We start from the raw sequence: 27,733 nt of genomic DNA, 5'->3' as shown, positions 1-27,733 counted from the left end.
TATTGTTTCTCAGAAGATCTGAAGAATCGATTTCAAAGGTGGCAACAACAAATAGCACGAGTAGATCGTACGAAACGCACACCTTTATGGTTTCAAATTATAGGCCGACGCGTTCTCTCGTAGCAAACCGCAACATAGTTTCATATATACGCCGTACAAAACGAAATATATCACGTATCGGCAATGATACATCCCGTGGTGCGCACGGGTGAAAATAAAATAGCACGCAGGGATCCCTCAGCAGGGATTCCAGTCTCCGTGACTCAAATGTCAGTGAAAGCTCTCCTCGTATCCATACGTCGCGCCAAAATTCAAAATTCTATCACGTAATCACTGTTGCAGGCTACGGCAATCAAATCTTTTACAATAATCGAAACGTTTTTAGAAATCTTTCAATTAGCATGATTTTGTTATCGTTTCAAGAATATCTACGGATTCTTCACAGTTTCGAAGAATTTATTTATTTATTTTCTTTTTTTGAGACTCGTACATTGAGAATTGATCAGTTGCAACTTTGCAAGATTGTAAATTGTAAACGTTGTTGCAGGATCAAGAGACCTTTCGCTCTTTATTTTTCTCTAGCCATTTTTATTGGCTACGGTTTCGATAGTCCAGGCATTTTTTACGATCAGACTAACCCTGAACTTCCAGGCTAAGGTTGAAGCGAGCCAAGATCATAATCTTTCGCTTTCGAACCATAGAATTTGTAATGGACGCCAAGTGTGAATCACACACAGTTTCGGAGAGTTAGTTTGTCGTGAATTTAGAATTAAAAGAAGTGTCATTTGAAAAGTTTGATGCATTGGTTTAATTATTATTTTAGCGAGTTGCTCAACTATGATCGATTGGAGTTGAGCAGCTTTGTTCCAAGATATCCTGTGCGCTGAAAAATGCGGGAAAGCACACTTCTATCCATTAGATAGAAATAAAAAGGATTCACGCGTGGACGAAGAGATGAAGTCATTAGTACCGATGAAACCCGAACGTCCCTGAACGAAACGATCGTGTGACGCGGATGAATATGAATTTGTCCTTCGCCAATCAAGAAATTGTAAAATCCTGCGAGGGAGCTTTCTACAAACGCGAGATTTTTACGATTGCTCGCGCAACGTTTATGGCATCTATGAATTATGAATGACGTTGTGTCGTATGACAACACAGTGAAATTACTTTGAGTTAGATAAACCCTGCCGGACAGCCATTAAATCCCCATCGTTTATTTTCCATGCTTCTTAATTTACATTCGTGTCCGATAAATGGGACTAAAAATAGAGGATCGTGATTACTTTAATATTCGTTCCGTTTGATGCCAATGCTCGCAAGTATTATATATCTGAACAATAAATTAATTTTCATTCTTTCACAATCGACACATTTCTTGAATTCTGAAGAAATTGTCAATGACAAAATAATTGTCATTGGTAGAGTTAGACAGTCATTTTCGAAGCAGATATACTTTCCCTCAGAAGAATCAATAATAGACTCGGCATTTATAAACTGTGAACTTTGAGAGGGAATTTTCTTTGAAGGAAAGTCTTTAGAGATTATTATGATGACTCTGGCATTATTCATTGGTTAACTTTTAAAAATTTTTACTGCCAGGACAAGTGATTATTTTACCATTAATTGCCACATCGATGAAAATAAGTACGCGTTGTACCTGCGAGCTTATGTAGTGTAATTATCGTAGACGGACAAGCGAATCCGATTGGATAATCGGATTATGAGAGCTGGATAACATTATTATTCGTAGAATTGCTCGCGGTCCCGTACGCTCACGCATCCACCTTTGCAGAATCTTCTTTGACCCTCGGTTAATAAGACCACACAGGTCGGCGTCTTTCTGTGATGGTTAATTGCCACGAACATGCACGAGCGCGCCGCCTTCGTTCACGCACTCTCGTCTGCACGCGACCGCCACCACACGCATGCAACTCTCTAAAATCGCGATTCTCTAATTAAAAAAAAAAAAAAAAAAAGAAGAAAGAAATCGGGAGATGGATCGCTGCTTTGACGTGCCTTTGAGAATTTACAGAACTGGCGATCGTACGTTAATCGTGTACACCCTGTAGAGGCACCTGGCATTCGCATTAAGCGAGTCAAAGAGCATCCATATGAACGCGTAGGTGGAAGGGGCACGGTCCCCGTTGGAGGCCTGGGTCGGCAGAAAATCGTATTGGGGAACCGTTTTCAAGCTGGACAAGGAAAAACCGACGGGCAGGAACGAGAAGAAAGGTAGTAATGGGACGAAGATGGCGCTAGCTGTGGTCAGAGGAAGAATTGCCCGCTTGCGTTAGCGGCGGTAGTGATGGGACCGACTTGACACACGATACTTATCTATCTTCGGAACCCTACACGGGTTAATTTGAATATTCCGATTCTCCGCTCTGCAGGAACGCGTCGAATCAAGATCGAAACGAAAAACGCACGCGCAACGCCGGGGAGAGATGCAGTCTTGTCCTCTTACGTGGCAACATTTCTCATCTCTCCGAGCCGCATCTTCGATATTGTCCAGAGAATTTCAGGTTTTAAGTTAATTTAATGACTAATGTCCGCCGTCAATTTTGCATGCGCGTTCGTGAAACTAGTATGGCTCGGTATTTCACGGATACGTAACCAGACGGGTCCAACCAGTAATGCTTGAACCTGACACGCTAACATTTAATGCAGGGAAAGAGAGAAAGAGGTATGGTTGGGGGAGGGATAGGGGTTGAAAAAGTTGACAAGCAATCAACACCAGCCGCATGTCGTTTCCATCGCTAATCAATGAGGCGTCTCTCTACCTGCCTGCCTGCCTCTTAACCTGCCATCCTCGGTGCAGGGGCAACGCTTACCGAGGAGGCTAAAACGGCCAGGTAGGGGAGTCTAGAGAGAAAGAGAGGAAAGGAGAGAAAGGGGAAGGGGCCCGGTTCTTCCACCACTTCTACACCGTCAGCAGCGTTACACCGTCTCTCTTTCCCTTTCCCAGTGTCTTTCTCCTCGTTGCTCGATGAGGCCCCGGGACTAAAATTCAGGACAGAAAACCGTCCGGTTAGTTCGAGGCTGCTGGCAAGGGAACGCGTTTACCGGCGATCGCGAGCCGATCTCGAGGCGGCAAGGTGTGGCGGTTCGTCCGAAAGAAAGAAAGAGAGAGAGAGAGAGAGAGAGAGAGAGAGAGAGAGAGAGAGAAAGGAGAAAGACGGAGGAGAGGAGAGCGCAGAGAAGATCGGAGAGTCCCCGTCGAAACGGGCATTCGAAACGAGCGAGAGAGGGCCCCCGCTAAAGGACAGACATAACCTCGACTCCGCTCCGGTTAAGCCTGTCTCTGTTGCGACCGCCATTGAAACCGTAGCTCGGCCTTTCTCGCTTGCTCTCACTCTCCCTTCGTCCGCGTTTCACTCGGAGCTCTTCGCGGAGGATCTCCGCCGTGGAGTCAGTATCCCGTGATGGTTAGGTACGCGCGAATCCACTCGCGCCGCGTCGTTGACAAGTGAACTCTGCGAAACAACAAGGCGACGCCTCTCCACTGCAAATCGCGCATCGAATCGCGCGGTTACGGAATTTTTCTGGAATATTTCTCGCCAATATCGGAACTCTCGTGGTTCTTTCTCCTTCTTTCTTTTTTTTTTGTTTTTTTTTTTTTTAAACTCCGTGACTACGGAGGAGTTTCACCGTTCCGTTTCGTTTGGCTCTTCGTCTTCCGTTCCAACCGAGTCTCTTTGGCCAAGCAGGAGGGTGCACACAACAGTAAACAGAGAGACGCGAGCGTGTGCATATAAAGAAACTGGTGGCTGGCGAGCGTGGAAAAGTGCTTTGGACTGGAGTCGCGCAGCTGTCAGATCGACCGAGGCGAGCTTCTTCTTCTTGTTCTTCTTCGTCTTCGTCTTCGTCTTCGTCTTCGTCTTCGTCTTCGTCTTCGTCTTCTTCTTCTTCCTCCTCTTCTTCTTCCTCCGCTTCGACGAACTGGCGTGCTCCTTGGCAAGGATTTGTGTATACGTATAGAAGCACGACACCGTGCATGCTGCACGCACGTACGTGGGCCGTACGTACCGTACAACTTGTTCCTCTGCTCACCGAAACCAGCCGCCGCCGCCGCCGCCGCCGCCGCCGCCGCCGCCGCCGCTGTCTGCTTACCGAAGACCCGTTGACTCTTGGCCGCGGCTGCGTTGCTTAATTCCTACGAAAATCAGCCGCGAGCACTCAGCATCCCGGACCCGTTCCGCCGCCGGTCAGTTTGTTTTACCATTTCTTTTCTCATCACGTTTCCTGCTGTTTCTACTCCACCGAAAATTAACACCATCTTTTCCCTCTCGTCTCGAAGGTTTTTCGAAGGAACGAACTTTTGTTATTCTCACGATTCACCTCTACTGAACCCTCTTGCATAATAATTGTCATAATAATAATTATCGGTGAATTGACAAGTTGCGAGGATTTTTTGCATTTACATTTTCGCTACTCGCTATACAAAATAACTTTTATAAACTATAGATTATAATTTGCAAACTGTTCTTGCACGATTATTTATTGACTGATAACTGATAAATTACGAGTTGTAGGTTGTGGATTTTTCTCAGTCTTACAAATCAGAGATTGTCAAATTAGGAGATCCGCAATTTTAAAAATTTGTGTTTATAATTGAATAATTCGTGACTGGTAAAATTTCATAAACAACATCGTGAAAACAATGAACAATAAAATGTTAAATAATTTTCTACCGATTCGAGCGTTGCTCAAGTAGATGGCAATTGACAGAGCTGTTTAAAATCGCGAAGCCAAGGCAGCCGGTGATGTTGGCAAATACGATTTAAAAATACACGCTACGCTGTACACAGTAAATGCGATTTAAATTCAAACGCCCGGCGTTACCGTAAATAAAAATAATCGTTCGAACGCGAGGAGTCGAAGAAATTCGAGTTTAATCACTTCCGGCGCGGTGATGAAAGCGGCAGATTCGAAAGTCGCGGTTCTTGCTATCGCGATTCTTGCGATTAATTTCCAACTGTTCGAGTAAACGAGTAATTTTGTAACGTTTCGACGATCGTAATTTCTATTCATCGGGATGTTCCTGCTGATATCTGATAAAAAAAAAAGGTAACAAATGACTCGTGCCTGTGGATCATTTCCTCTTCTTCTTTACGTGCACAAATTTATTCTCTAGGCAAATAGTCAGCCGCGATCTTCAAGGTGTTCTCCATTAACTTGGAAACAACTTCCTAGCGAGACGAATCGATCGGTTTTTATACTTGCAAAGTTATCGATTGCACTTGTCGCTTGTAAAAAGGAAATGTTAAAATGTGTCTCGCGATAATAGGGACCGGAGAATAACATAATCGTAGCGTAGCTCAATATAGACGTCGAACGGCTATTAATCAGGTTTTATATACCTTCGACTGCGTATACCGGACAAACGAACGCGATTTATCGTTAAAAGAAACATAACTCTTCTCGGGAATGGCGCCGTGGTCGTAGGTGAAGCGAGCCTATTACATATTTACGGCTACACGCGAGCGTATAAGATTTCGAAACGCGTGTGATGCATAAATAAAGAGAACAAACGTATATCGGTAAACGTGGACGGTGTCGTGTACGGTTTCGCGTGCCTCGGCCACGTGAATATTGAGAGGATCAAGTCCGACCATTTCCAAAAGCGAGAGTTCAACGTTATATTTTGCGAAAGTTCTTTAGACCGTTACTTAGCTTCTTAAAAAGTCAGCTTTTCTTTGATGAAACTTTGACTGATTCGAGCGTAATGTATTTTGTCTTATTTATTTCATTATTTAGCCAGCACTTCGTTCGAAATTAGCGTTAAAAAGAGGTAGACTTGAAAAATGTTTTTTTGAAAATTATTACAATTAGTTAATTAGTCTCAGTTGAAAAAAGTTTTTTGAAAATTATTACAATTATTATTATTAGTTAATTAGTCTCAGTTTTCTTGGAATCTTGGAATATGTTGGAATAATCGCACGGAATGGTATCGAACAGGTTATGAGTGAAAAATCGATGGATAATCGATCGTACGAGGGTCGACATTGATCCTGAACGTGTTTTTGTGCCGATTCCAGGGATATTTGCGCTTTAGATACGGCATCGGCGCGATGCAGATCGGTGGGAACCGATTCTTTGCGAGACGGTTAACGTAGAAAACGGGTTTAAGCGTGAAAGTAATTGAGGAAGCGGATGAACAGACAAGCCGTTCGTGTTCTTCGCCAACCAGCCAACGGCTGCAAGCCTGCCTCGTGGAAAATCGTCGTTTTTGCGCCAGGGAAACGTTACGAACACACCGTGTCCGATAAGGGGGGAACTCTGATAGCAAGAATTTCAATAATTGCCCTCCTGCGCGCTCAATTAACTCTTGAAAATTCCTCAACTTTGCTCGAAATATTATTTAACATATATTCTTTGTACCATTTAACGCTAATGAGGGCTCGATAAGACCTTAATGGTTTTTTTTTTCAATGGGGAGAATTAATGTATTTTTGGAGATTTTAACTTTTACTAAAATAGTTTGGAATGTATTGAACTTGGTAGTTTGGAGAATTAATTAAGGGATTTAAAAATTCGACCTCTGTGTCTAGCAGTTCTTCAGGAATTATTTAGAAAGTCCAAGACTTTGGTAGTAAGAATCTCAATAATTTTCTGGCTATGGTGAAAGATAATGTCCCGATTCCGGCTGTCGCTTGAGCAACGTGCTTCGATTAACTGTGGAAAATTCTTGGAATCTACTCGAGGCACTTTCAAAAACCGCGAGGGTTCAGTAAGTCTCAAGATCCTAGATCTCTAAATTTTCGAACTGTCAAATCCTCTGAAATCTCTGAAATCCTAAGGTTCTATATTTCCAAATTTCGATATTTAATTACACTTTTAACTACTCAAGTTCTTTAAGAGTACAAATTTTTAAAACATCTCTCTCTCTCTCTTCAAATTCCCAATTTCTCAATCTGAAACCTTCGCTATCCAAAATTTTCGAAGTCTTTGATTTCCAAATACCCATATGTTTCCTTCTTGGGTTTCGCTTGGATCCACCAGTGTCTCTCACTCTCCAAGCACTCGATCGCTCAAAGATTTTCAGCCTCTCGTTTTCGTCACTGAAGGGGCTAAGAGTCGAGCCGAGTTAACGCGTCTTTTCTTCGGTCGAACAGAGTGAGTGATGGCCCTGCGTTTGAGGAGCAGCAAGGATGTCAAGAAGAGCTCGTACTACGTCTGGTACCTGGGCGCGCGGGAGGCCAAGGGGGTGGACGCAATGCCCGGTGCCATAGCTTACCTGCTCGAGCGAGAACGACTTCAGGAGCCTTTCAAGGTCACGCTGCAGGTGAGCGGTACCATTTCGGAGATCCGGTTTCGTGGCCGAAAATATCGCGAAAAGGAGTATTAATCGCCGAGGTCAGAGAAAAAGAAAAGAAGAGATGCGAACACGCGTTTTCGTTTCTTCATTTAACTTCGTTTCATTTCGTTTAACACTCGCGCACGCGTGTCGTTCGGTCGGCCGCCAGTGAAAGCAGTCTGCAGGTCGAATAAAAATCACCGATTTATGACCTCAGCCTACATACCGGGATCGCCCAGTCCTCGACCTGTTCGAGACAGGTTATCAGTTTCCTCCGGGACGCTTTGCGTTTTATCTCTTTTTTTCTTTTTTTTCTTTTCTTTTTTTCCGAGCGAAATCCGCCTTCGAAACGAAACGAAACGAATAAAAAACGAGGTAAAAGAGGAGTTCGAGTCAACATCTTTATTTTTGCCTTTGGCAGTTTAAGGAGATAAAAGCCACGTACGATCGTAAAATTGTTGATATGCAAATGAGCGTGAGATGGCCAAGCCGAGTGTTGGCTACATTTCACGAAGGATCTCGCCGTCTTGGAAATTGATGGCGGGCGAGTTTTCGGGGGTGGAACTGGATTTGTCGTTTACCATCGGTCGTAATCCACGTTCTTTGAAATTCCTGCGTCGTAGGGATATCTGGATTTTAGGAGCGGCTCTTATGGAAAACATCTTTAAATAGAAATCAAGTGGATCGAGTCAACAATCGAGTGGGATTGTCGTTAGAATTCTTTAGATTTTTGTCTCGTTACCTTGCAGATACATGCAAGATGTACTTTTATTACGAATTTGTCAAGCTGCAAATGAGATTATCGTCTATCGTAAATCTTCTTCCTCCATCTGCATGTTGCACAGTGTCGGACGTGGTCTTTTAAAATTCGTTCTGTATTGTTTCTAGGAAAGTTTCGCCGCTTTGATTCCCTCGAAACCTAGATTCCGTTGTTACGAAAACGTGCCACGAGCAATTGTTGCGTCAGAAAGTTAGAAAAGTTCCTGGAACGATGTCAAGCGATTCTTCCTCGTCTCCGCTGTAAATCATTCGACCGAACTTTCGTTGAACTTTCAACGAACCAATAGTTCTCTGGCTTCCTTCTTTAACGAACAAACGCCCTCGACGTTCAGTAGGACCATTTATAAGTTGATTCTCATGCCTATTATGTATATTAATCCTCTTTATTTGTCTCGTAACTTTTTGTAAATTTAAAAAAAAAGAAAAGAATTATCAATTAGTCACGCGCGTATTACGTGTAAAAATATTTCCCAGGGTCAAAGGCGCAGTTAAGCAGTGATTAATGCGGCAGGCCTCGTTGAGCGAGGTTAATTAGATAAGCACAATAAAAGATTCGTTGACCCGAATGTTAACAGAAACGGGCACGGCGCTAATACGTCCGGCGCGTTCAATATGGGAAAGAGAAAATAAAACGGATGACACCGAAATTGTCCCGCGACCGTTAAGCTGTCTGTGTGTTGCTCGACATTCCCGTTGCATGTCAATTGAAATTTGCTGAAAGGGGTTGCATGCCAATTTAAAAATCGCCTCGTTATTCCCCGTTCCTTGCCAAATTGCTCTTTTCATCCTCGTCCGCACGACGATCCCGACGACGAAACGGTCTCGTCTCTCTGCGGCTTGTTTCTTCATTTATCAAAAGATCCGCGTTTAACCGCAATTCTTGAAACCTGGAAGAAAAAAAAAAAAAAGGAAAGAAAGAAGCGTATATTAACGTTCACGTATCGATGAACTTTAGAAATTTAGATTACTGTTTCTCCCTTATAAAGAACCACAAAGAAATCTAATTGTTAATAGATTTCGCGAATCGAGATGTTATCTCTTTCGTTTTCATTTCTGAAAAAGAAACAAATTTCTTATTCGCTTCTCGGATAATTTGGAGTTTAGAAAGACAGATCGTTATCATTAGCTATATTAGCTGAACACGGAAGAACGTAATAATGTAGGTAATGTCAAAACGCGTGCTCCACGTCTGACAAACTATCATTCAGTGATTTATCACTCGTTTAGAAACCAGCGAGCTTCCCATCGAGCTTTATCGCCTGGAAAACAAAACCGTTTTCCGTATCAACGCGTTCGATCTTAATGGACGTTCCTCTGCGTGTTAATTCGCCGCGGGCAGGTCTTTCGCGCGAAAGAGTCCAAGAGACCGCTGGAAGAAGGAAGAGAAAGAACTGAAATTATTGCGAAATCGCACAAAGAGGCCCGTCTAATTGTTGTGCAAATGTAATCGCCAGTGTTGGAGGCGTTGATTGCGAGAGATCGCTTTGCCTTGAGAATATTTTAGCGCGCCGAATTTTCGCTTGCTGATTGCGAGCCACTCGCGACAGCCGTAATGAACAGTCTGCGCTGCTGGCGAAAATTGCCCGCGTCATTCTCTTCTTGCCGATTTCGTCGCAAGACCGCAGTCTTCAGCGAGGACACCGCTGATTATTTCGTTCGTGCATCTGGTGCACGATGCTCGTCTCAGAATTGGATTTTGCAATTTTCTCGCAATTCCAGCTGCGAGCAGATTCCTCTGGCGTGTGGGTAAAGAGAAAACTTCTTAGAAATCGTGTAGTAATGGATTTTTTCTTTTTCTTTTTTGGAACATACGAGGTGGTTTAATAATATTTTTTTTAGTGGGAATTGTCAAGTTTTCCTTGATGTTTAATAATTCTGAAAATTAATTAAAACAGAGGATTGTGTAGGAGGAAATTGCGAGCTGATGAATTTTTTTTTCTAACGATACAGTGTCATTCGATGTCAAATAATTTGTTTTGAAGTCGATTATTTCTTAATGCTATAATTGCAAGAATTAATAGGGCAACAGTGTTGAAATTGTCTTGGCGTTCATAAACTATCAGACTTCATTTTTTTCTTCGAGTAACATTCCTGTATCTTTATATCTTTTGAAAAGAAAGTTTAATCTTGGGAAGAATAGAAATTCTCAGAGATAATCCGTGTCGGAGAGGAAGCATCGCGTTCTATCTCTTTTAATGCCGCATTATATTTACGATCGAACTGTGTCGAAAATCAGTTACGCGTCAGATTACTCATCAACTTTTTAATGGATTTCCATGGCCGCTAATGAAACAGTGTTGCCGGTAATTTCAACATGGCCTGGGGCGAGCAATAATCATCGATATGCTCGTACGCACATTCCTATGAGCGTGATCGTAAAATAGAGAAAGTTTTATTTTTTTTTTTATTCTTCTTCTTCTTCTTCTTCTTGAAATGTCGTGTTCGCTTTCGTCGTTACGCTGTTATTATTTGCTTTCGAAAAGGAAATTGCGTTTTTACGCAGCCACACGGAGAATATGTTATTGTCACGGGGGGAAAGCATTGCTCGTTCGATGTCCAAAATAACACTATTTATCGAACAAGACTACGTATCAGTGTGCTCCTTAACTATCAAGTTAAGATTCAATTCACGATACATAGATAACACGCTATTAGCAGTTAATTGCATATTTGCGTATTTATGGAAATTGCTGCGCGAGGTTCGAGATTTCTATCTTTACGAATGCAGAAGTAACCGTATCTCTAAGTTGTAAACTCAATGGGATATTGACAATGCAAACGCAGGAAAATATTATTATATTAATTAAAATATTATATATAAAATATTGAAATATTATTATATAAAAAACGAGGAATTGGAAGAACAACTTGACTCAAAGGCAAAAATAAAGTAAGAATCTCCAGGAAGCACAGAATTTTTCTTTCTCAATTCGTGATGGGCGAATTAAAATTTCTTAGCCCGTGGGTACAAAATTGAAGATGCAACAAAGGATCCCTTAAAAAAAATTCCAAATCGTACACAAACGTTGAAAGCAAGAGAAAAACATCGCGAAATGCTCCCTCAGTTTCCTCGCGTTCCGGTCTCCATCTAAGGCAAAAAATCGAGGCGACGTTAACGTCGATTAAAGCCGGTGCTGTTCGCCGATGCGTTACAGCCATCGATGTAGCACGATACCCCGCTAGCGTGATGCATCAATCGGTCGATTTGCATTTTAGTACGGGAACAATGCCGTAACGTGTTTCCGTGGCCGCGTAATTCATCGCCGAGGTCGAGTCCGGGGCGCGTTAAAACATCGCGGCTGCTGTTAGATCGGCGACCAACGGTTGATCGTCCACGTTTCACGATTGTCAGGTGAGCAACAAGGGCCTGAAAATTATACAGACGGTCCATCCAGGCGGCTCGACCAGGTCGGCTGTGAAACACTTAGTGCCAGGACACGCTGTGCTTGCGGCCGTGCAACGAGAGGACGTCGTCGCCGCAACTCTTCTGCTTCCAAATCCGGCCACCAACAATCCTGTCCACGTGCACGCTTACAGGTTACTATACTTTACGATACTTTTGAGTATTACACATTTGGATCAACTATGGAGCAAAGGATGAGTTCGTGAAGAAACGCAACCCTCAGTTTCACCATATGGGTGACCAGTGAAATAAATCTATTAAACATGTTTATTCGTTGTGGATAATATTTCAACGTAATATCTATTGTATAATGAGAAATCTCGCGTGGCATTCAACGTGTTAAGATTGAGATAATTTTACGATTGAATTTTATTTATCTAAGCTTAGAAGTTTTTAAATAGTTTGTATAACCACGGGAGTTCATTGATTAGAACTTGATTCGTGGATTGAACTTGATCAGGTGATAAGTAGTTCATTAATTGAAAGAACACCGTAATCTCCATTTGCTTGAGTGATTCACTGGAGGATGAATAATTCACGTTAATAGAAGTTCATTAATTCTCTCACCTATGATTGACTAGCAGCGAGTTTTCGTTCGCGTAATTCATCATGTTCGTATAACTGGATGTAATAGCCAGATGTTCATTGAATCGAGCACTAATTAAGATTTCGTTTGAGCAAATGACGTTCTATGACTCTTTAATGAGTTTAATAACGATACGAGTAAACTTTAGGAATCGCTATTGTAGTCGTCTCGTCATCGGCGAAGCCGTTCCCCCGTCTTTGATCTTTGATTTCTATTACCATAAATTACCATGAACCTCCAACTGAATGGAACCGCGAGAAACAGCCAGTTGGCGCTATTCGATCACATTTGTATCAATTAACGGATAATTATTCTGAGAACGGCCACGTTACCGATTCTACCGTGAGATCGCCCGAAACACGTTAACTTCTCGTCTAACCAATTACCATAAATTCTGACAATTCTTTTGACAATTCTGACATCACGGTGTGACCTATAGTTGCTGCTCAATTACATCCCGTTGAAACGTGAAGTAAGAAATTTTCAAAAATAAAATATTCTTTGATACATAACAGTATGGGACTGCTTCAGCTTTTCGATGCTCTCTCTGACAGAAAACTTTTGGAAACCCATGAATTCTATGTGGCCATTTTGTCCGATTTCAAGCATTGTAAAACGGTTGGCTCGTTAATTAACGATCTGCACGATTCTAACGGGTCGCTAATAACGTTGGCAAGCCGGTGTTCGCACACGGCAATCTCCATTGGTACTACACGCGAAGAACCTTGGAGCCTATTGAAAGCCAAGATCGCCGTATTTTCATCCCGTGAGAAGAGCGGATTTCTTTCTTCTTTTCTTCTCCACCGTGTGATACAATGATCTCCTGACACGGATTATACAACGCGGATTATACAACGTCGCCATTGAATTCATGAATCGGTTTCGATTCCGATCGAAACCAGGTAAATGGTTCATTCGGGAACGCGGCTTGTTCGCTGGCCGCGATTTCTTGCCGAGTTCATGGAAAATAATAAAAGGTCGTCGATCGCGGGGAATGTCGTTTCAACGGCGGCTAGATTAGAAATTAAAAGGCGACCTCTGCTCCGGTGTGTAGGAAATGGGAAATTAATTCGAGGAAGTCTTTGACCGTAAGTCTGGCTCGTCTTCCAGTTACGTCTGATCTTTGAACTCTTGTGAATTCATACATAAACCGACGACTCTTTCGATATCGATGCGATGTCTTGCGAAACCTTCAAATTTCTAACTCGATGTGTCGAGTGTAAGCAGAAATAATCAGAATTATCGATTGATAAATTTGGGATATCTGACAGAAACAACTTCAGTGTTTGAATCTCATAAAAGTCGGTTAAAGTGATAAACGTTATAAGACACAATTTTATATGCTGGTTTGATTTTCTGCAACTGTAGATGCGACTCAGTCGAAACAGCTGAGTTACTTGGCGGCCAGTTGAAAGCGCTGGCATCGCACACTGACAATTTGGCGAGGGTGAATTCGCTGGAAGGCAGAGCCCGCAGCAATTTAGGCAGCGATGGTAGAAGCACCAGGGAGTCAGAGTCGTCGGAGGGCAGTGGCGAACTTAGACACGACAGTGTGCAAACCACCACGATATACGAGTCTCTGGCTGCGGAGTTGCGTGCCAAGCTAGGTAAATATTTCTTTGAAAAAACATTTCCTCCTCCATCGTCGAATTACTGAAATTACCTAAATCTATTCAAATTGCCACTCATCGTATCGGAAACTACGAGCTCCAGCTACGCTCACGCGTTGTGAAATTAAAATTTCATCTTTCGTTCGTGCGATTGTAAACCCAGAAATGAGCAATAATCTGTTAAATTACAAAATGGCATACTTCTCCTGTAAAGGATCGTACGAAGCGTAGAGACAAATAGACGCATAGACAAATATAGAAAATATGTAAATGGAAGAAAGAATTCAGACAACTCGCGGATAGTTTGGTCGAATATACTTGGCGTGAGAGGACGATGAACGCGAGACGCGGCTCGTTCCTTTTTTAGGCAGAGGCAACTCAGGGGACAATGATGTGGGTCCGATTCTGCTGCCTCCGCGGGATTACGATACGGTGCACCGACACCGGGGCAATCTCGCTGGGATCGAGTTCAGACGCTGCTTGAATCAAACGATCGTAGGAGGCAGTACTACCGTTGACAGAGGTGGCACGAGAAGCGCAGCGAGCAGTGGAATAGGCTCAGATAGTGCCGCTACGCCCCCACCTTATCAGAGTCATCATCCTCTGGGCCCCAGACCCTCCAGACCCTCCAGAGATTCATCCTCCGGTAAGTCGAACGTACCAGCTTCTACACTTTCTTCGTTTGCTCCTCCTGAATTTCTATTTTTACATTTTTATAGATAGAAGTTTCTAGCTTCAATCCTTTTCCTCTTCTTCGAATTTCTCATCTTTATATCTTAATTTTTGCAGTTTATCTGCGTGAGTCTATTGACTTGAGAGTTTTCTTCTTCTTCGTGTCTTTCTTCTTTCTTTGAATTTCTATAATAAGTTTTAATCTAAAAAGAATTTCACTTTGTATTGTCTCATCAAGAACTCAATTTGAAATTAATCGATTATCAAATGGATAAAAATTCTTTGATCATGGACAGAATATATTAGAGTTGTATCAAGTCACGACGATTCACCATAAAACTAGTCAAACTTTCCTTCTTCTTCAACCTGTTATCCCACTATCGTAACGTGAACTAGTTCCACGATTGTGTGAGTCACGTGACCACCCACGAAATTCACTCGAATGTATCGGTGGATTTATCGCGCGGATTCGCCGGAGCGATGTCACGCGAGACGTCGGGACGGATTCCGTAACGAAACGGTATGCTAAACAACGATGCGAAAGAGGGGAAAATTACGACAGCACGGAGGCGTTACGTTCGCGTGGTGATTCGATAGTCATGTTGAGCAAGTTGTGAAATTTATCGTGAATGAAAAGCGCGAGTGAAATTGGTGTGTTCAGAGTGAATTCACGTTCTTTCGGTTAACCATTTTCTGGTAATTGAAATGACGTTTCCTTCCGACTGAAAACGAATCACGATATATCAACGAAAATATTCGAATTTTAGTAAAAATCCTCAAAATTGAAAAAAATGTATTTCTTATTATTATATAAATAAAAAGGATCACCCTTGTTGCGTGAATTATTCTCTTTGAATTTCAATGAATCTTCAATTGAAGAAAATTCAATATTTTCCTCGACATGAAGCTTTCACAGCACGAGCAATCAGCATTTCTCGTTCTTCTGAATAAATAGACGCAGTGGTAGATCGTGAGGCAATGAGAATACAAGTAGTAATCGCGCGTGATTGTCGTCTAATTGCCGAGTGGAAAGTAATTGAAGTGTTTCCCTAGGAAATTAGGCGATTCAACTGAAACGCGCCATTACGTCCGTTAAACGATCGCGCGAACTGTCCGTCGGCTGATGCTGTGTACGAAAGTGAAAGTCCTCTGTTTCTTCTTACCCTGGTCTCGCTCGAGAAACGATTCTTCTCCCTCACGAAAAACTGATGGACCGTGACGCGGTTGCGCTTCCGCGATATTAAATCTTGCAGGCAGTTCTTCGTACATTTGGCTTGTTTTAATTGCACGTCAGTATGTCGGAAAATGAAATGTGGAGGATAGTCTTGATTTTAAAACATTAACGCTGATGAGAAAGGTTATCTACAAAAAGATGTTTTTTTCTCTCTCTTACTCAAGTGAGACAAGGATATAAAAATGATCGTACTTTTGTAGGTGTTCTAAATCTGTAAAACATTGTAAATTGCACAATCTATCGCGATCTCTTTGGAAAAAATCGAAAAGATTTGCGTCAACGAGGAGACATATTTCAATTAAAATTGCAATTTAAATTGCATTTATTTGAAGAGAAGTGTTCAAAGATGCGAAAGCATTTGATCATAGATTTATAGCACATTTGGAATTTGATTAATTTGATTTTGATTGGTTTTGAACTTTACTGGGAGATGAAGGTAGTTTCTTCTTGGAACGCGGCCTCTTCATATAATAATGTTATACAATGATGTTACTCGAGGATCAGAATGTGTTGTTGCACGAGTAGATGGTTATATGTAAGTAAATAGAGGCGCTGAATCCGAGTGAAAGGAGATGAAATAGAATGAGTGTATGTATGTAGGTATGTTAGACGTATGAGCATGACAGTGACGTTGATACTGTGTGAACGAGTTGTCGAGGAAGTTGAAGATTGATAATCGAGTTAACTACGGTCGAAACAACCGAAGTGATTGGTTTGAAACCTTTCGTAGATAGTATGAATTTCTAGTGATATATCATCCGTGTTATGTTACGTTTTAGCACCGTTACCAAATTATATTTATGTATCTGCATCAAAGTAAAATTCTACTATTTGATACCGTCTCTTGGCAATATTATGAATGACATTCCAGAAAATGGGCAAAATATTACAATTATACAGAGTAGACACAATTCGTCAAATACTATCATCATATTAATTAACACAGCAAAAAATCAAAAAACAAAAGAATGAGCGTTCCAACATTTTTGTTATTTCTCTAAAAAGGAAAAAGAAAGATAACGGTGATGTTCAACGTTACGAATCAAATTCATTGAAATTCTAGACGAGCAAACGAACTTTCTTCGGAAATTTCCAGCGGATTGGAAAGAATGTGGTCGAATTCGGAATAAAACGGAAAGAAAGGGAAAGATTTATGGCGATGATGACAAAAATTTGGACGCTTTCTACCGAGTTGAAACAGGTGGCCGTGCGCGTGTGTTCCGCCTCGAATCTTATCGGCGCTCGTAGAAAACCGGGCGGAAGGCGACCTGGTAACCCAATTTCTCGTCGAGTTACGAAAAATCGTTTCATCGTACGTCGCCGTCATCGTTTTCGTTGTCCATCTTCGATTTTTCTCTCTCCGCGTCGCTGCTCCTCGCGATTGAATGTAAACGCACCGATCTAACACCGCCGATCCCTCGTCTGCTTTCACTTCGATCGCTCGGCGACGATTCATTCCCCTTTGGAATTTGATCCTGACGAATCGCTAAATGGTTGGTGAAAGTTACGATTTTGGGAATGTTTCTGTGAATTTGCGTTGTCTCGTGTTTCTTTTTTCTTTTTTTTTTTTTTTTTTTCACTTGAACGTTATTCACTTCTTGTTTAGTTTACGACGGACTATTGGGAACCGCGACAATTCAGAGATAAATTACTTAGACCTGACAGGACAATTAAGTATTAATTTAAATTAATTTAATTATTAATCTCTGTCTGACGTCTCATAATCTTATCTTAAAATAATCGTGCTAAACAAACGTATCAGTAAAAATCTAGATACCAGGAGAAAAAAGAAAAACGAACGCAAGAAAGAAAGAAAAAATACCATCGAGACTCGTCTGACCAGATAGCGGTGCAATCTACTTAAGTTCGCGCTATTACCTGGCGGAACGGTGGCTCCAAAAGCGTGGCTCTTGAGGGAGGGGAAAAAAAAAACAACGTCCTCGCCGATTGAAGCCTGGCGAGTTTCCGCAGGTTGCCTTTAACCGGCGATAAAACAGGATCAAAGAGAGTCTTGCCACTCTTCAGGGATTGAAACTTCAAAGTCAGAGTCGGACGCTGGCTCTTAAGCCGTGCCGCGTTCCCCGTCTCTCCGTCGTGGAACACGTTTTTAACGGACGACTGACCTATATAACGTACGAACGAATAAATTTCGCGAACGGAGGAAGACGAACGAAAGGGGAAAAGGAAAGAAAGAACACGAGAAAGGGGGGAGAGAAAACAGAAGAAGAAAAGACACGGGAGAAAGAAAAAGAGAAAAAGAGGGACTAAGGATTCTTCTCGTGGTCGTCTGTGTGTGTATATACGACCGAGCTCCGTGTTTCAAACTACGTGCACGAAGGAGACGTTGGTATTGGGCACCTGTTACAGTGGAAGGAATACCGTTAGGACGTCGTGTCAGCAGCAGGTACCAGCCAGCCTACGGGCACACGCATACATCTTTTCCGATGCAAGCTCCGCAGGCAGTAGCAACCGTGCAAAAATCCAGCCGCTTCGACACACCGGGTCCCGATGTCCACACGCCGCTACCGGGATCGCTACACGCGTTTTAGTCGCGGTATATCTGCTCCCCTAATTCGTCTATTGTCTGATTCAGACGATTATGTGTGGCTTTGCTGATGTACTGCGAGTTACATGTGCGGAAGGAAAGGGATTTCAGGAATTTTGATTTATGGATTTGTTGGGGTCCTAGGGACCTGTGGTAATTAGGAGATACGTGTAGGTTTTTTAGTTTGTTGAATTTAGGTTGTTTTAAATGGAGCTTCGAAGTGGAGATTTATGGAGTGTATAGAGCGTTGAGAGGGATACTTAAGATGATTCTAATTGGTGTTTGTGTTAGATTCTATAGGATTAAACAGGTAGAATTACTTCAGCAGGTTTCTAAGTGGTATGTTTCAAATCAGATAAAATGTATTCTTCGATTTGAATGAAATGAATCGGGAATCAAATATACAAATTTTATTTGATTAAGGATTTGTAGATAGGGTACGTGTTAGTATTTTTGGAAAGAGAAATTATATTTTTAAAATCAAATAAAGATTTATATACATACTGTTACTAAAATATGGGAATTTTAAATAGATTAATTTCTCAAATTAAATTACTTGGATTGAAGATTCTCTCATTCAAATTATTTTGAAAGATTTTGTAACTGGTGTTTCTATGACACCTATGTTTTTTTTTTCAATTCGAATTAATTGAATAGATTTGAATCAACGAGCGTCGTATTAAATTAGCAAGTACCCATAAATCCCAGGTTAGAAACTCAAGATACGGCACGGTCGTTCGTTCTTTTCGCGTACGTCGAAGCTCAAACGACTAGAATGAAATAAATTCCTCGTGTTACGGGTGAAAATCTGTTCATGGGTGTCGTGTAGTTGGTTTTGTTGGCAATTAAATCGCGGATAGATCGAAAGTCATTCGACAGATTTACGACTTTAAGGCAAGCGTACATCAGCTGCTTAGGTAATTACGCGATTTTTCATCGGGCGCCGATGTTTCCTAGCCGAACGTGCCACTGACCGACTAAAGCCACTTTTCACCGACGACGTCGCTTTTTACGAGTACTCGCTACTAATCCCCTCTGGATTTTCGGCTCGATTTAATCTTTTTACCGACGACCTTAATAAGTGGCCGCACGACGCCTTTTAATAATTTCCCTATGTAATTCTTCTCGAGAAGTTCGACTCGTGTTTCACAAAATAGAGTCTAAAAATTCGAGATTCGTAACAGCAGTACGAATTCAAGTAATTTCATCATTATCGTTATATCGACTAAGAAACTGGATTACTCTTCAATGTTGTTCTATTGGACTAATTGGATAATTATATTTTGGCGACGAGTGTGTTTCAATTGAAAGGCCGTAAGGAGGAGAGTGTCGAAGCTCGTCTAGGAAAATTGGCATTCGTTATATCACTGGCGTTTTACGTGACACGATGGAAACCCGTTTCGCAACAGGTGTCTCGGGGACACGGCTCGATCACGATTTCCACGTTCGTATCTCCATATAAGCGGGGCCTCTGGCCTGTTCGCGATCTGGCACACTTTGCTCACGATCCGCCGCCTCGCGCGCGCTGATACATCGCGTGAAACTATCCCAGTGCTTGCCAGATTCCGGCCGCCGATTAAGACGATTAATTTATCGCCGCACTCGCTAGCTACTTTATCCGCGACCTGTTATTTCGTCCTGCACGCTTTTGCGGATGATCAGCTAAGTGAAAAAGTGGATTCTTTATCGCGATAATGATCGTTAGTAGTTCTTGATTTGCTGGTTGCTTTTTCTTTTTTTTTTAGAAGGGGAAGTCGTGTAGAATATTTCTTTTACAGAACTTTTGGTTAATTTTTTTTTTTTCTTAAAGAAAGTGTCAAATAGAAAATTATATGTAGGAGATTGAGAGACTTTCTTTAATAATAATCATTCCTCTGATAGTTAATTGCAATATTAATTGATTAGAATTTGTATTGGATATATAGTTTTGAGAATTGATGGTTTGATCAATTAACACTTAATTTTCATTTCATTTTACACCAACCACTCAACACAAAGTGCTCCTCAAAAGCAATCAACTTTCTTATTCAAAGTACCAGCCTAAAAATTATCGAGAAAAATCAGGCAACGTCATCATCGATGTTACAGTAGGTAGAACAAGTTGCAATCTCCTCTCGGGTACCGAAGGATCGTCGATGATATTCAGAAGAATCTCAGGCTCTTTGCCTTTTAACTTTTACCTGGCGCGGCATTCGCGTCCGCGCGGCACATTGCGCAAAGCGACAGCTCTCTCGAGAGGCTAGCTTTCGTGAACGTGCACGTTCTCGCCTAGTCTCCTCTCCTATTTAATAGACGTCGCCGAGATATCACGCCGATAACGGAGATAACGATGGGAATCAATCTGAAACGCGTATCTAGCCGGCCAGCTAGTTGATGAATTCGCGTGTAAATCGACCCCGTGGGAGGTCACACGTATAACAGCGTATAATAAAGTTCCGCATTCTCGGCCCACAGCCCGAGGCAGCTGTTAGCCTGCCTCCTCTTTCGGCCTCCTCGTCCCACCGTCACACACGTCACGCGTTCGTGTCTTTTCCAGCTTCTTTTCAAACCTTCGTGACCTCCTCGAACAAATCTGAGAAAGAGACATCTTTGGTCCTCTTCCACTTCTTCTTCTTTTCGCCAAGACGACAGGTTGCTTGGTAAAAGAGAAAACTGCGGCTCTTACCAAGGACTCTCTCGATTCTTCTTCTCTCCTCTGTGTCTGTATCTTTAGCTGGTCCATTGTTCGAAACGTAGCTTTCTACCTCGCGGAGCGAAGGATTCGTTTCGATGAATGTTGACCACGTTTTATCTGTTGCCTGAAAGGAAATGAAGGTTGAAAACATACCCAAGTCAAGCCAAATAATTTGTCTAGAAAATAGATTATTCCACTTCATTATTAGACGGATAGAACAGTAAAATATATGATTATTGACAACTTGACCTCAGTTATAGACCTGATAATTCTAACTAGTCTGGAATCAACATAATCGGATCTCGTTTCAATGTCAATAAAATTCCAAAATATTCCCTACAGCACACATCGCGAGATGGTTGCAATTGCGACTGATTGCAAACGATCGACTGCAAATTCTAATCGGTTTGTGGTTTATTTTAGACGACGACTGGGGAGCGCCAGCCGAAGAGAACGATTATCTGCAAGAGGCAGACACGACTGGGACGAGCCTGACGCTGCCAAGATTACCAAGAAGTCCTGAAAGATTGCCCAGTCAGGTGAACAGAGGAGTTTCACCGAGTTGTAATAGAAGTCGTAGAGCACCGGAGTTTAGGCAGCGGTCGCCTAGCCCCCAGTATCAACCCCGAGTGAATCCTGGAGAAGTGACTAGCCCCAGAGAGAGATTCCAGGATGCTAAGGAGATGTTTCGAGCTATGGAGAGAGAGGCCATTGCCAGGCCTGTTCTTTCGAGGCAGAGAGACGCTGACAATCATCCTGCTCACAGGTATGTTTCTCGCTATGTGCCATGCAATTAATAATTTTCAGTTGTAGAAGATGTAAAAGAAATGCACGTCTGCTTGAACATCTCTAACACCTTCTTCAAAGCCTTAAACCTAACTCAAACCTTCCTTTCAAAAGCTGTTCGCCGTTAGAAAGCTGTCGAAATTGACAGAAACAGAAAGATCCGTAGCCGCGGATAAAAAGTAAAAAGTCGAGGCGTACATCGATTAGAGTCAATTAGAAACAACTTTCAGTACCGCGAGAGCTATCTACGGTGAACGTAGATCTCGACGAGTTCGACGTATTCGTTTTCTAATCCAGAGAATCTGTACCGATTCCATTGTAACCTGCCGATTCGACCGGCCGCTTCTCTCTCATTTTCTCCCGCGTCCAGACCAGAAAGACTAGTTTCAAAAGGCCACGCGGCTTGTCTTTGCTCTTTCCCCTCCGGCTGTCATTCGTTTTGGGCCAGCAATCACCGGTGTCAATCTCAAAGTAAAAGCTGCCCGACCAGTGGAAGAGCGATTCGAAAGCACGCGATAAGTTGAAAAATTTCACGATTGTCTCGCAGATATACATACGTACGCGAGCTCGGCTCCATTGATGCCGATTAGCTAAACCGACTTCTCATTCAGAACGCGAGATCTCGTCACGAGGAATATATTTCAATGTTCACTCGCTCGACTTCCTGCTAACTTTATTTCCATGAAAACGATCGTGTCACTCGGTAACTCGTCGAGTTACATAGAAAGCAAATAGATCAACTTTATTCAGGTTAATGGATTGGTTCTTGAAACGTTGGACATTCATCGTTAGGCTAAGGAGCACTCGTTGTAACATTCTGTACGCGATGTGTAGTATAATTTAGCGTATAAAGAGAGTATATAATAAACGTAGTACATAAAATAATCAAAGTAGGGTATTTTTATTTTTAAGCTTCCGTTTTTAACGGAAATACAAAATTATATAGTCGCAGTCTATCGATTACATACATATATTCTGAGCTAGAAAATCGTCGAAGACTGAGGTTGATTGATAGTTTGACTCGTAACACGACTTTATTCAGGATTCTATTTTTGCAGATCGTAGTCTCACGTATTGTAGGATGTACAGAGAAATTGATAGACGTCCCTGTCGATTTATTTCACGAGAAGCGGTTGCCAGAAGTGGCACGTGGCAAGTGGAACGAATTCGGAAGTGGCACATAGTCGTATAATATAATTCTCCGAGTGCTTCCAAACATGTCTAGAAAATCCCAGAAAACTTGTCTAGTTTCACATTTGCTAAACAGAGTTGATAATCTAACCAACTCAATAGAACAAATTGAATATTACTGTTGAAATGATAAAATTCAACCGAATGAGTATCCGTAAATGGTTGAAGAAATTTTTGTGATAGAGTACTGATGATGAGAGAGTGAAGGTTTAAGTATACTGCTAGATTTGATGGCAAGAATACACGTCTGATTATAAAACGTCTGTACTTCCTTGCCCTGTGTCTTACATCATCAGGTTCCAGAAATTATAATTCTGATTCAATAAAGGAAAATTTTACTTGCAATAAAGTTTAATTTCAATTCTGAAATATATTACTTGGCATGTTGTACAATTTAATTTATTTATAACACTTTGATATTATTATTATTATATTTTCAGCTTTCCTCAGCTCAATTTAGCAATATAATTCTGATAATCGAGCCTCGTTACAAGATGTTTCGATACTGGCTAAAAAATGTTCGAATAATCATTCTATATTAATTACTTTTTACATCAATTAATTTTTGTATTTAATAGGGTTGAGTCATCGAGGCAGAACCACGAGGACCAACTTACTCGTCAACACTCGACCAGTAATAATTCAACGACTGGCCACGAACACCTGATCAGACGGAATCATTCGGAGGCATCGGAACGGGAGAACGATATTTCTTACAGGGCTCGACCGCGGCCGCGAACCCATCATTATTCGATGGAACGCCCATTGGAGCAAGAGGTCTCGAGGCCTCGGCCGAGAAGTTTCTACGAAAACCCAACCGTTGGAAGAGATTTCCGAGATCAAAGGAACGTCTCTGATCCGAGAGAAGTAAGGGTCAATGATTCCTTACCCTTCTCTTTAATCGTTCCTCAAGCTCTTTGCAATGAAAAAATTCTAAAACTTATCCTTGTGATGACACCGTGTCAAAGATGTATCGTTCAGTCTTCTTTTTTTCTTTTTTTGAAAGAGAGTCACAAAATGTATGTCTCGATTGTCTAGATTCCATTTAAAAGTGTGTTTGGAGATCTTTATTTTTTGTGACCCCTCAAAATTGCTTGCGTCGTTTAACTTTCTTATTTGAATTTGCACTTTCTACGAGCAAGCAATAATCTTGCGCGGAAATGCTAATCGTTTGTCGCCTGGATAAGGAGCCGTGTGGGTTCTTCCTTTTGCTATTATGTTATTTGCTTGCGAATTTTACTGCAAATAGTATTGCTCTCTAATACGACTCTTCTTCGTCCACTATGTAAATTTTTATAGTGAAGAGTGTCATTGTTAATCTTTCACTGACGACTCGACTTTTTTTCGAAGACGAATAATATTACACTATATTGCGTTCTATTTTATTTTCTGTTGAACTATTTACTGACTTCTTGTATTAAATTCCAACATTACATCTCACATTGTGTGTTGCAATTAGTATCACATTGCTAATTTTAGTTTCAAGTTTGCATTGAGTTAACTTGACTTCTTCTACTCCCACTAATATATGTGTACAGTTACGTACACTATACATGCTTCTTCTATAATATTTTCATTAAATTATCAATGTGTTCATCTTCTACCAATCACATTTATGTATTCCACGTCGCATTTCCATACAGTAGAGGCTTAGTACTACTTCTAAACTATATGCAGTGCATATTTACTATTATATTATGCATTTTTACGCAACTCCGCTCAATCACTACTTTTACAAGACCTTCATTAAGTTGGGAATATATGCAGGCATCTTCCACCAATCACGTCTCCTATATTTACGGGTCTATTATTACTTTACACATTCCTTCGCAATTGATCATTACACCGTCAAATTCCAAACCTTATTGTCACTTCCACAATGGGCACCAACTGCTCAACTTTCGCCAATTACTTATGCTACATTTATGTATGCGTGTCTATCATTCAATTCTGCATAATCGTATGTTACGTCATTGTATGAATTCCCTGCATTCTACGCAACTCTATGCGAGCTTGGCTCGTGAGATACTCATAAAATCTTCGTTAAATTATTTAATAAAATTTTGTTTACAGGCTCGAGATTTCCGCGATCGTGCCCACGTGCGAGAAATACGCGAGAAAGTGCGTGCCAGGGCAATCACGTACCAAGAACTCTCCGAACACGAGAGATATCCAGGTCTGGATCGCGATAGCGCCAGGCCACCCTTGGAAATCGTGCCCACACCGGGTCGATATCGACACAGCTACGCGGAGCCGCCTCGACTCGGTCTAGCGGCCCTTCATCCCTACTGAGCTGCTCGTTGTTAACTAATAAATTATTTAATTAATCGATCGTATCGTTATCGTATCATTCACGCGTCTCCAAGCGGTTGTTCAGCGTCTGAGGACGTTAAGCTTGGTAATCACAGGGAGCAAATAGAAACCTCATGACGATGATTCGCAGGGTTTTTTTTTTCTTTGTTGAGAATTTCTTTTATAAATTATGGTTCAAAGATACAAGTTATATTTTTTACGCTACTGTTTTTAAATAGCAATATCTTCTAGGTTTATTTAATTAATTAATCTTTTCAGGATTGAATCTCTTTGCATTGCAATCCGATCTATACAATAAATTGTATTCATAAGTTTTACTCATTGAAATTTTATTGGAAATATGCACGCTCCCTGGGAGATGATTTTGTGAAAAAGACATTGCATCGGAAATTAATTTTACTCGACGCAAATAGTTTTGTCGTTAGTAATTTATCAAAGTATATTGTTCGATGTTACGATATTCAGCGTGAAAGGATTAATTAAAATTCTAAACATGATACACCATACATATAAATCATAAGCTGTGATAGTGTTCACTGCCATATTGTATCTCTTTCATTTAACTCTATATTACGTCAAAAGAGAAGAGGAAATAAATTTCACTATCCAGAGATTATATTATAAGCTACAAGTCTCGTGTCCTTTTCATTTCGATGGTTTCGTTTGCCCCACTTTTATACATAGAGTCAACGGGGTCGTGGATTTATTTTTATCAGACAACGTCGACATCCCTGAACAGTTGAGACGAACCGAGATCGAGCATTTATTATTCTCTCTTGCACCCGTGCCGTACGTTGTGACAGGATCCTCGAAGTCGTGGGTCGCCTGTTGACCTTTCGACTTCTTTCGTGAGTTATATTGTTATCCGCGCCGGATGCCAGACTAACGATAATGATAGGAACAAGTAACAAGCAGTAACATTGACAGTAACAGCAACAATAATAACGGTTAATAACAAATAAAGATTCTTTTCTTTTTTTACCCCTTTTGTGCATCCTTTGGGTCAATTTGTCGCCTCCATTTTGACAAGATATTTCGCACATTTGCGACTTTTTAAGAGTTTCTTTAATTCCTTAGATTTAAAAAGAAAATTGAGTAATTTTCTAAATGAATTTATATAGTTTTCTAATTTTTTAATTTACAGATGTTTTAAGAATAGGCTAGTTTCCGTGTTTTCCTTTCTGTTTGAAAGTAAACACAGGCATGCGAGTGTAATTCGTGAAGATATGCATTCTCTAAATTACGGTAATTGAAGATAAATATTTATTAGATTAATGACGTTTTAGAGATAAAAAAGTCTTTTAGCAAGAGTTTCTTTGTTAATAGGAGATTTCGCTTTGGTTTGAAAGTGAACGTGAATGTGGTTTACAAGAATGGCGAAGGGTTTGTTAAATAATTCATGGGACAACGTATTCGAGAGAAAAATATTCATAAATAAATCTCAGAAGATCGTGAAATAAATGTTTCATGGCGACTGGTCGTATGGATAGGTGCATATTATAATTTGTAGATGTAAAATGCTGCGATTGAGTCTCGTTGATTTTTTGATTTGCAGATTTTCATTCATAACCAGGCTGATTGTCTCGATTAAAAAGTATTTCCTGCTACGTGTTTTAATCTCGCAGCGCTCAATTTGCACGCGAAGTAGGTAATGTGTTTTATGATCCAGCGAATTACAAAAAGCGGTTTGGGTACAGAAAATGCACGTGCGATTTTCTCCTCTGACGCTTCCGGTAATGCTCTTTTTTTTATTGCCGCTATTTATACCATTCTCGTCTTAATGTTTGCTCTGAAACAACGATCCTCGAGGTGAATTCCTCGAATTTCTCTGCGAATACGGGTTTAATGTGATCGCTTAAAATCTTCGCCAGCTTCAGCTGATTCCACTTAAAATTCCTCTTCCTCTGAAATTATGTAACATTCCAAAAATAATTTCGATTTCTTTTTTTCTCACAGTCATATTTAATTCCAAAAATAACCGCGACTCTACTTTCTGTCAGATTATATGTAGAAATAATCGCGATTCCTTTTCCGCTTAATTTAAATATTCCACGATCCTCGGATTGCATAAAAATATCAAAAATAATTGCAATAAAATAAAATATCCTACTTAAAAAGGTCTGACCCCCCCCCCCCGTGTAACGAGATGCGCCAAGATTCGCGTTTAACGATACACCGTCATTAATTTACTCGTGTATACATTGGCTGTCGATTTCTTCGTGTGCGTTGCAATTCATTAGCATCGTTTCGAGACGGTACGAAAAATTTTTCTGATAAGCGGCTGGCATACGTCCACCAGCCGGATCACGTACTTACGGTAGCTCATTAAATTGCTTTCATGGTTAACGGAGCAGGAAGTGGCCGGTTTGCATTGTTTCACTGTCTATAGTTATTGTACGAATAATAAATGAATAGAAAGTCTTTCGTGCTAGAGGCACGAGTAGATCTCTGGCTCGTCCGCCGCTCTATTTTTTTTTTTTTTTCTCAGCGACAATTCGATCGCTGAATCTCTTCCATGTCGCGTGGAAAAATTAGAAATTTTCCCGAAATTACAGAAAATTTCTTACTCTTATTTTGGAGATCGAAAGAATTCGAATTTTTGCCAATTTTCACAACTATTGCGGACGATGTTCCTGAAT

At 41.1% G+C, this 27,733-nt stretch overlaps 1 protein-coding gene across 3 annotated transcripts; it reads left to right on the top strand.

Moving 5' to 3' along the window:
* Nucleotides 1-2,894: 2,894 nt before the first annotated feature.
* LOC122528266 lies at nt 2,895-26,057 on the top strand. Of its 3 annotated transcripts, none has more exons than XM_043653227.1 (8): nt 2,895-3,098; nt 7,119-7,288; nt 11,433-11,617; nt 13,438-13,676; nt 14,047-14,325; nt 21,228-21,570; nt 23,360-23,648; nt 24,855-26,057. In XM_043653227.1, the coding sequence occupies exons 2-8, from the start codon at nt 7,127-7,129 to the stop codon at nt 25,071-25,073; spliced, it is 1,716 nt and encodes a 571-aa protein (XP_043509162.1). In that variant the 5' UTR covers nt 2,895-3,098; nt 7,119-7,126; the 3' UTR covers nt 25,074-26,057. The 3 variants fall into 3 exon arrangements, with proteins under 3 accessions (XP_043509162.1, XP_043509160.1, XP_043509161.1); XM_043653225.1 differs by having other exon boundaries at nt 2,895-4,207; XM_043653226.1 differs by lacking the exon at nt 2,895-3,098 and adding an exon at nt 6,644-6,733.
* Nucleotides 26,058-27,733: the final 1,676 nt, after the last annotated feature.

The sequence above is a fragment of the Frieseomelitta varia genome, unplaced genomic scaffold (genome assembly GCF_011392965.1).
Source record: "Frieseomelitta varia isolate USP_RPSP 00005682 unplaced genomic scaffold, Fvar_1.2 scaffold_248, whole genome shotgun sequence".
In the NCBI taxonomy this organism is placed as follows: domain Eukaryota; kingdom Metazoa; phylum Arthropoda; class Insecta; order Hymenoptera; family Apidae; genus Frieseomelitta; species Frieseomelitta varia.
The sequence above is the reverse complement of the archived record's forward strand: the minus strand, read 5'-3'. Positions and strand labels throughout refer to the sequence as shown.